General features: G+C 38.2%; 1 protein-coding gene across 1 annotated transcript in view; it reads right to left on the bottom strand.

Annotated features, from left to right (window-relative positions):
* DSCAM (DS cell adhesion molecule) overlaps window positions 1-10,233 on the bottom strand; it is a 327,084-nt gene that overhangs the window by 36,812 nt on the left and 280,039 nt on the right. Inside the window, exon 25 of the mRNA XM_027774893.1 lies at window positions 2,952-2,982. Coding sequence (XP_027630694.1) covers window positions 2,952-2,982 — 31 coding nt within the window. The remainder of the gene's footprint in view (window positions 1-2,951; window positions 2,983-10,233) is intronic.

The following is a 10,233-nucleotide window of genomic DNA, read 5'->3' as shown; positions in this document are numbered from 1 at the left end:
CTGAAATATGCATATACTTCTTTGTAATACATGGTTAGAAAATAAATGTTACGTTCACCAAGATCATAGAATAATAAAGATAGAAACAAATCTGATTTTTTTAAAATTAGAAAGTCAGGATGCAGAGTGGCAAAATGACTTGCCTAAGGTCAGAAACCAAGCTGATGGCCACAGGAGCCTAGAACACAGGCTTGTGGTTGTGTTTTCCTCGTTGTGCCAGTCTGCTAAGTCTTTAGCTTTCCAGAGAGAACAGCAGCAAAGATCAGGGACAATTAAATATCCTCCTGTGGGCCAATGGAGGACTTGCCTAACTGTTTGAGCCACATCCAAAGTATGACTGGTTCTAAATCGATCAGATAACTGATAAGGTTATAGATTGGTTGACTGTTAATTTGCCAAACTTAGTTTGAACCAACCCTTCACAGTAAAAAACATTGCTTTTACTTCTAAATCCATCCCATACAAATTCAACCTGTATAAGGAGCTTGGGGATGCTTTTCCTTTTCAATTATTTTTGCATTTTGGAGGAAAATGGCCTTCACTATCTTAAGTGATAGCAATTACTGGTTTTAATGCTCTTAATTTCATGTTGGCAACTGTCAACTGGGAAGAGCATTATTAGTACCTGCTGTTGGTCCTGCAACCACAGTAAAGAGTAGCTTTTTAATGTCTTGCTTGGGGTTAATAAGAAGGGGTAGAGCTACATTGCATGATGCTCATAGAAGTGAAAAACAAATCATCCTGAGCAAATGGCGAAAATTTCAGAAAACATGGACCACAATTTTATAGCCCTAGGAACAATACCTGAGAGTGAATAGAGAAGGTGGCCAGACAAGGGGTGGAGAGGACTGAGTGATGCAGAGGAAGAGCTGGGATAATTGCACACAGCAAGGGAAGGTATGGTGCCCACAGCTCTCTGGGAGGCTCAGAGAGCCTCGACGGTGGTGTAAATTAGTAAAGTGTACTGGGAGTGGGTGAGCAAGGGACTGATATGGTTAGTGAAAGTCATACCAGTCTAAGGGGTAGTGCTCACTACTAAAGGCAGAAGTCCTCACTTTGGATGTTCCCAGTGTAGCCAGAAGATTTTAAAGAGAAGTCAGAAAGCCAAATTTTATGTAAAATCTCTTCACATGTCAAAAACAAATTCATATTTTGAAGTTTGCATTAGAAAATGTATTTTTACTAGGTAGGTTATTTCAAATGGACTGACTCTGGTTTCTTTATTTGCTTGCCAGATGTTTGATCAGATCTGCTCAACACAAGTGCACATGTATCTGGATGTGTTTCATGTGCCTGCAAAAATATCCTCACACCTGCTTAGCAAACAGATACACACTTTCACAAAAGCATGGAATCAGGCAGGTAATGACGGGTTTTTCTGATCTTCTCATAAACGTTCTATGTATTGTGATTAGATACCTATCATGAAGGAATATATTTTATAGGCCATTTATATGTCTTTGCCTCTTCTCTGAGCTCTCCAGATTCTCCCTAGAAGCTGGCTATTTGACATCTTCTCTGTGTGCTTAAAAGGGATCCCAAATGCAACATGACTCAAGTAGGTCTTATTATTCCCATAAATACTGTCACCCCCTTTCCTGATCCACCTTACAATAAAAACGAGAAAGTCCATACCTCACTTCTATCTTCCCAATCTTCAAAAATGACACCAGCATTCATTTAACTATACCAAATATTTGTAGCTATTCTGATTCCTACATATTATTGTTTTACCTGGGATTCACAGTGTGTTAAAAACACACTATGGCCGAAAATTTCTGAGGGAAATGCAATCCATATGCTAAGGGTATCTGACCTTTGCCTTTGGTCTTCAAAGACACGGGCCATGGGCTCTTGCAAATAACAAAAGTATGCTGATTTTATGTGTATAGAAGAGAAGTAAGTACAAGCCAACCGCAGTGGGGATAGAGGTGGGAAGAGACCCTTCACCCGACCCCTTTCTCTCCTACACTGGTCTTCCTGAAACAATATCTATTTCACCATCAGGGTCCCTGACATTTTTTCACTGATTTCCTAGGTGTTGATTTCCCTTTTTTGCTTTTCATTTAATCATTATATTATAAAAGACTTAAAATGCAAGTATTAGGGCAAGGTAACATGCCAGCTAATTAGTCCATAAGTGTGATTCTCAATATCAGAGTGTTCTAGACAAGCGGCATAAGGAAACTGAATGTTTGGAGCAGGAGGACTGGATAGAAAATAGAGTTTGGGAACACGGAAGGAATACACTCTTCTCTGTATCATTGTCCATCATAAGCCATATGGAAATTTTAAATTAAAGCTGTGAAGGATGCCCTTTTGTCTTCTACAGTTGCAAACCTTCTCCTATTCAATAATTGTTCATCTTCTTAATTATTAACGGGTGACTACAGAGTTGGGCACTCCTAATACAGCAATGAAATACATGGCCATGACCTTCTTCCAGGATTGGTCAGTGAACAGACAGTGGCAACAGAAATGGCTAGGTGAATGCTCTTATGGAGGGGTTCTGAGGTGTCATGGGAGCAGCCCAGTGTCTTTGGGTTGCTCAACACATTTTCTTTCGTGTGTTTTTTTGTTCCTGTTTTTGTTTTGACTTGGCTAACTCTGTTAGGAAGACAGCTTGACCTCAAAGGTGATATATTTGAGTCTAAGTAAAATGAAAGCTACTTATTAAAATGTGCCTCTTTGTTCCCAGGTTAATGGGAGTCATCCTATTAGTTGAGTCCAGCCAACCAGACAACTACCTACAGCCTGTATACATTTATTTGGCATCTACATATTCAACCAGGATTTACCTGGCTGGGTATTTGGAGTATAAATGGAAATTATATACTGAAAAGAAAATGTCATCAATTTCAGAAGGTACTCATTAAAAAACAAATAAATCAAGGTAAGTTGGAAATTGTTCTTTTAAACAAGATATCTGGGATGCTAAGTTTTATTCTTACCTCATGAGCATTTCAGCTAGGCTCTTTGCATCTGGGGAAAGAAAGTTACTATTAGTACATGATAAATAACTCATTAGCATTCACTTAGGCCTTTATGGCAAACATTCTACAGAATCAAATGACACACCAAGATCACTACTAGTGACTTCAGATTTTATGGATTCCTGTCTTTCTACATGAGACTCATGTCCTTTTGTTTAATTGGGAAAAGATAGCATAGCTATCCTTTGGCCACTCACTCTCAGACATCTATTAGAGGTTTTACAGCAACCTGTATTTGTGACTTCTAGAAAACTCTACTTTTTTTCCTGTGCTCAGAAAATTAACATTTTGTAAGTAAGTCAGTTATGCTGTATAAGCCCACTGATCTTGTTATCAAATGTCAGAATTCAAAAGCTTATGACACTGTAGGTCACTTAAAACTGGCATTATTATAGAGCTCTAAGTCTCTGGCCAAAGAAGTGTATAAATAGCATATCATTGTTTCTAGAAACCTATTTGTTTTCTTAAAGTTCAGGAATAAACATTTCTTTATCTTTTTTTCCTCTGAGGATAGTAATTCTTTATTATTATTATTATTATTATTATTATTGTGAACATTCAATCACTGTGTATCTTTACAGCATACCAAATGAATTTGCCCATTCTGAGTACACGTTATATTGGCTCAGTCAAAGATATTACCATACATATTAACAAGAACAGATCATTTTCCATTTTTGTGTCCCTTACGTGTTTTGCTTCTTTCTTTTTCAAGACCTGATTACTACTCCTGACAGAAAAAAAAAAATCTTGTCTAAAAATGTTCTAGGAAAAAAAAAATCTACTTTTTTGGTTGCATTGTTTTGAAATTTTCGTTTCTCTTAAAATTTACTCTTTTTACATATTTTGTGCTGGCACAAATGAATGTTTCCATCCTTAGAATAGTAAAGCCTTCTTTTTGTTTTTCTTTTATTGCCCTATAAAAAGTCTTGATGTTTAGTGTAGAAATAAACAGAACTTTCTGGAAATGAACTTAGCTGACAATGTGACCAGCTCTATGGAGAAGAAATATATATGCTGGAGCATTCTCAGCTCATTCTCTTGGAGGCTGACATTTAAAGACAATTAGTTTCATGTTGGGGAGCAGCATGCTGTTACTGATGGATATGGATGGTCACAGAATAACCAAATGCAGGCTGGCATCCCTAGGAACCAGAGCTCCATTCCTCAAACCAGGCATGCTGTTCCCATTGGTAACGTTACACGAGGGCCCCTGTTTACCCACAGATGGGTTCAGTCTGGGAAATGAAACAGGTCCCTTCTATTCCACCCACCTAGCACAGCAAAGAAAGCAAAACAGCATGTAATTTCCTAGTTCATATTTTTATAGTCATCTGCAAAGACCAAATATAATGACTTCTCTTCCTGAATGATTGGACCTTGCAAAGAATATATGCACAAATATTAACTAGATGTTATATAATTATAATATGCAGTATATATAATTATATAAGCATATATAATTGCAATGCCAGAAGCTTGACATTAATTAGATCCATGTGACAGCAAAGCAGTGGCTAGTACAACACTCTAAAAAAATGCCCAAGAAATTCTAAGGAATAAACATTTCACTTCAGTTCACAGTGTGAAGCTAACTCAGGCTTAGGCATCTTCAGAATTTGTTGCTTTTTTTCACCTCACCCTTACAGTTTTTCTTTTTCTATTCTCGATTAGTCATCACAGTTTTTCCTTTTTCTTTTCTTTATTACATTTATATGTTTAAATTAACACAAAACTGTACACATTCAGGGGGTACAGTGTGATATTCCTATACTTGAGTACAATACGTAATGATCAATGCAGAGTAGTTAGCACATCCATCTCATCAAACATTTATAATCTCTGTGGTGAGAACATGCCAATTCTTTGTGATAGCTATTTTGAAACCCACATTATCATTAGCTCCATTCACTCTGTCATGCAACATAATGCTAGGACCTATTCCTCATATGTATGACTGTATCCATTGGCCAACATTCCCCACACACCTCTACTCCCCCATTTTTCCCTGCCCCGGTAACCACATTCTGCTTTCTACCTGTACGAGAGTAAGTTTTCCTATTTCATAGAATAGTGAGACCATGTGTTATTTGTCTTTCCGTGTGTGGCCAATTTCACTTAACATAATAGTCCCCACGTCCATCTTGTTGTGGCAAATGGCAGGAAGTCATTTCAGCTTCATCTCCTGCGATCTTTGCACTTCAATGTCCTAAGGACTAAGAGCCCGACAAGCCAAACTCCCCTGTACTGACACACCCCAACTGCAAAAGCTCCTTGTTTGTAATGAGTAGAAATATTACTGGTCATAATCAGAAAGCTTTAACCTGGGCCAAGTGGAAGCAGAGCAAAAGTGGCAGTGGGTGTGGTGGATACCATAAACTAGCATTGACAGGCAATCCGGAGTGCTCAAATGGAAAGGCTGGACACTGGGACCTACTGCTAGTTTCTTACAAGGGTCCAATTGAGTGACCATGTGTGTTGGATTAGAAGGCTGCAGTAAGAGTTATAGAGGGAATGTACAAGTATCAGAGACCTGCTATGTGTGTAGCAGATGGGGCAGAGGGGTTGCAGGGTGTTCAGAAAAATGTCATAACATGGGATATGTAGGGCTAGGTGTTTGCTAACACAAGTGACAGGATTAGGAGTTTAGAGAAACATAGAAGCTACAAAGCACGTAAGTTCAAATCTTCCTGTTATACTTAATGTCCCCAACTTTGTAATATCTTCTTTCTCTTACATTAAAATCCCTTGTTGTAATTTCTACCTGCATATAATGATGACACCTTCTAGACACATTTACAAGCCATTCATATATTTCCACGTACAATAGTTGCCATTTCTTTTGCTTAGCCTCAGCTTTCTCTTTTACAGGTTAAGTTCTCTGATTTTTTTTTTCAATCCCTCCTCATATAGCACATATGAGGGTAATTCCCTATTTGAGATTCTATGAAAGGCCTGTGATTTCTTATCACCATTTATTAAATGGGGCCTAGACTAGACACTGGTAGTTTTCAATATTCTCCTTCTAGCACACTAGTGAAAGCATGATGCTCGTTGTATGTGCTACAAATGAAGTGTTATAATGGATATAGAAGGCTTTACAAGTACCTCTACTAATTTTTATCTTCATTGTTCCAGCCTTTTAAAGTCTCTTAAAGTTTGGGTTTTTACCTCCAATACAATAGTTTTCCCATTTGGATGTGAACCAACTCAAGATTGGATCAGCCTGTCATTTCTTCAGCTATAGCCTGGTGTTCCCTATTAATCAACCCTGTCAAAACACAAATGGTGCGTCCAGGTTTTTGTCGGTTCCTATCACTTCCAGATTGCTCACAAACTAGTCTTTTTATAACCTAAACTAATTTATTTCGAACTAAAGTGTTCAGAATCTATTAGGTCATCAGGAAAGCCATGACTTCTTATCTTATGCAAAAATGCATCATGACTTTCCAGATGAGCCAATGCATTTTTTAACTAGTACAGAATATAGTAAGTTTTCTATACCTCTTTGCCTTTGATTGTTCAAAAATCATCCACAAAGTTCTTGAGATTATGTCTCAAAAATTTTTCTTCAGAACCAGAAGATGTCGTTAGGGTCTTGGAACTGGAGTCCCATGACACTTTTCCTGGTCTCCCCAGTGCAAGGAGGTCTCTCCTTTCAGTGAGACATCGTAGCATTTGTGGTGTCAACATTACACTGCTTGCCATTTGGAACATGGGTAATAGTCCTTGTCACTACTGTTTGCAGAAGCAACATATAATAACTAATATGTAACAGGTTTTGAAAGAATAAATCAATTCAAGCTAATGAGTACTCTGATTATTTCTCAGGCATCCTTCTCTCTCTATTTCTCTCTCTTTTAATTTGCTAAAGAGTACATGCACTCACTATACAGAGGCAGAAAGAGAGAGAGGGAAAGTGAAAAAGCACCCTTCAGGGGGAATGGTGACACCCATGACCTCTTCTCCTCCATTTCTCCTTCTGGGATTCTAGGCATTCATGCACATGTCTGGCGTGTTTTTCAAGTCACTGGGTCTGGGACTCAAACTGCACAATCAGTCACATAGGATCAATGTGCCTGAACTACCACATTGGTTGGTCTGTCTTCTTTTTTTCACTTTCTCTTCCCTCCCCTTTACTCTTCCCTTCTTTTTCTTTCTCCCTTTCTTTTTTCCTCTCTATCCCTCCCTATTTCTTCCCCTTCTTCTTCTTCTTTATAATGATTGGTCCAAATTTTTTGCTTTGAATAACATTTCTCCTGGCTTGTATCAAAGCAAAGCAGATGTTGCATCACTCTCCTTTTTACCTGCCATCTGTTAACAGAAGAACATCATCCAAAGTCCTATTTTTTTCCCTCCTCAAACACAGATAAATATCCCTTTGCATTGCCTGTCACATTTTTCCCCCACAAATTTCAGATCCACCTGTAATTTAGACTTTGTGACATTTTTCCTACAGCCCTTTGCTACTCCTAGGTTTCCATTCTTGGCTCCATGTTCCTCCCTTAGTCTGCTGGTTTGGGACATGATGGAGAAACACCACCGAGATAGCACAGTGATATTGAAATGTGGAAGAAAGAAGCTTCCAAAGACAATATTTTCCAGTAGTCTGACAGCTCACAGAGGGCAAAAAAATGATGACTGGAAAGAGAACGTGGTAATCTTCCCTTAGGAGAGCATTTTATTTGAATGGTGGATGAATGTGAGACTGTAATATTGACTTCTGAGAAGGAAAAATAATTATTTTTCTTTGTTTAATCTTGAACATAATATTTGCTAATAGCATCTCACTCTGGACTATAATATTTGACAATAGCACCTCACTCTAGACCCTCCGTGAGACTGCCCAACTCCAAGAAAATAGCACTATTCATCAAAGATGACATCATAGATGCATAACTAGGAAGTCCCTATTCCTACCCAAGATCCTCATGCCATCACATTCTTGACTTGTGCTTAAAAGCCCTGCTTGCCCCTCAGTCATGAAGACAAAACTTTAAGAGTCTTGGGCTCCATTGTTCTCCCAGTCTATATCTTCCATAATAAAAGCTTTCCTCTAAGCAAACTCACGATATCTCAAAAATTGATTTGTATGTGCAACTAGTGATTTGGCCTGAACTATATATTCGTCCAATAACATGAGGATCTGGGAGTGAATAGGATACAGCGTAGCTGAGCATCTAACACTCTCAACTACCCGGGGTAAAAAGAATGCGAAGACAGTCAGTTGCACATAGAGTTAAAAATGCTTCAATTCAGTATTCCTTCTTTGCTTTTCTACCTTCTTTTTATTTATTATCACATAATAATTTTATTTATTTATTTATTTATTTATTTATTTATGTAGTTATTACATTCAAGTACTGTGTATTATTACATCATCTGATAGGCAAACAAAACTATACTGTAGGTATTTCTACTGTGTTAATACATCTTCTGATTCCATCTTTAAAGCTTACTTGATATCAGGACCAGCAGTTAATGTAATGGCTATGTTACTGGACTCCCACATAGTCAACCGCAGTTCGTGTCCCAGACCCGGTGGCTTAAAATGCACGCCGGGCACAAGTGTGTGCGTGCCTAAGATCCCGAGAGAAGAATGGAGGAGAAGGGATTGCGGTGTGGCCATCCCCCCTGGGGAGTGATTTCTTACTTTCTGCCTCTCTGTATCTCTCTAGTTGATGAGCACCCTATAGCGGGGAAAAAAAAAAAAAAAAAAGCTTACTTGATATTAATGGGGTAGCTTATTTCTTATTTAAATATATTCAAACCTCTAAAAAAAAGTTTTATGGAAAGAGGACTGGGGTAGGGATATCGATCTGGACTCTCCTTCCAGCTCTGTCCCACCTGAGAAATTCTCTCATTCAAACAAGGAGATTGGACAATCAACTCTGTTGATTAGGAGATGCTTTAATCACTTTTAGAAAGGGTGGTCCCAGTTGGATTAGGAGTATCATAGCTTGGTCCTACCCATTTCCATGGGTTTCTAGTTTGTTTTCTTGGAACATTGCTTTTGTCTTGGATCTGCATATGACTTGAGGCTGTGCATCCATGGGGCAATACATGCCATGGTATGGCAGGGGAGAGTGCACATCAAGCCCCAAGTGCTGCACTTCTGCAATTCTTGAGAGTCTGAGTTTCTTTTTTTACACACCCAAATGTTTCCTTACAAGAAAGGAAATTTCATTCATAGTCACATGATTGTTTTCTTGTCTGAAATTCTGTCTATTAATAGTTAATAGAGCATGGTTGATACCTCTATTGACCAGTTACCACACGTATCACACACAAAAAAAACAGTTCAGGATAGAAGATTAATCTTGTTCTACCATCCATCAAACACTTTTATTTGTAGGCTTCCCCTCAACTGTCTCTTCTTTTCTGTGAAATATAAATGAATATCATAAAGTAGATATTTTTTGTAGGGGCTATAAACTTGCATTTAAGTTTTTATAATATCCCAAATATGACTTCAATTATCATGCTCAAATAAAAGCTTATTAAATATAAGAAAGTAAGAAAACAGGATGAAAAAAAGAAGACAAAGTATATAGAAAAAAATGAGACAGTCATATATACGTGTAATATGAAGAAACAAGGACAAACGTGGACAAAACACCAAACAAGGCAACGTTTTAGGGCTAGGGCAGACACCAACATTTGATACCACTGACACCACTGTCCTGACTGCCCACTCCTTGTCTCTAACCGCACTGGCTGCCTTTGAGTTGCCACCACAACAGTGTTTCATTGTTTCCCACTCTTAGTAGAATTGAGATATTTAATTCTGACAGGGAAAGAAGGAAGGAAGGAAAGAAGGAAGAAAAAGAAGGAAAAACAATATAGGAAAGAGGGAGGGAGGGAGGGAAAGAAAGTAAAAGGAAAGGAAAGAAGAAAATAAGAAAGGTAATAAAAGGAAAAAGAGGGAGAGAGTGAGGAAGAAGAGAGGAAGGAAGGAAGAAGGGAGGAGGAGAGGAAAGGAACAAAGAAAAGGAGGGAGAGTGAGGTAGAAAGGAACAAAAAAGAAAGAAAAGAAGGAGGAAAAGAAAACAGGAAAGAAGGGGAAGGAAGGGAGAAAGGAAGATGAGGCAGGAAGGAAGGAAAAAGGAAGGAGAGAGGGAGAAAGGAAGGAAGGTTAGGAAGGAAGGAAAAAAAAAGCATAGAATTTAAGAATTTCTGAATGCAGGCTTTGGATGCCATCTTAACCACAACTTGGGCTTTTAATGGGTTGGAACCAACC

This window comes from Tupaia chinensis, unplaced genomic scaffold, assembly GCF_000334495.1.
Source record: "Tupaia chinensis unplaced genomic scaffold, TupChi_1.0 Scaffold000492_1, whole genome shotgun sequence".
Taxonomy (NCBI): Eukaryota; Metazoa; Chordata; class Mammalia; order Scandentia; family Tupaiidae; genus Tupaia; species Tupaia belangeri.
The sequence above is the reverse complement of the archived record's forward strand: the minus strand, read 5'-3'. Positions and strand labels throughout refer to the sequence as shown.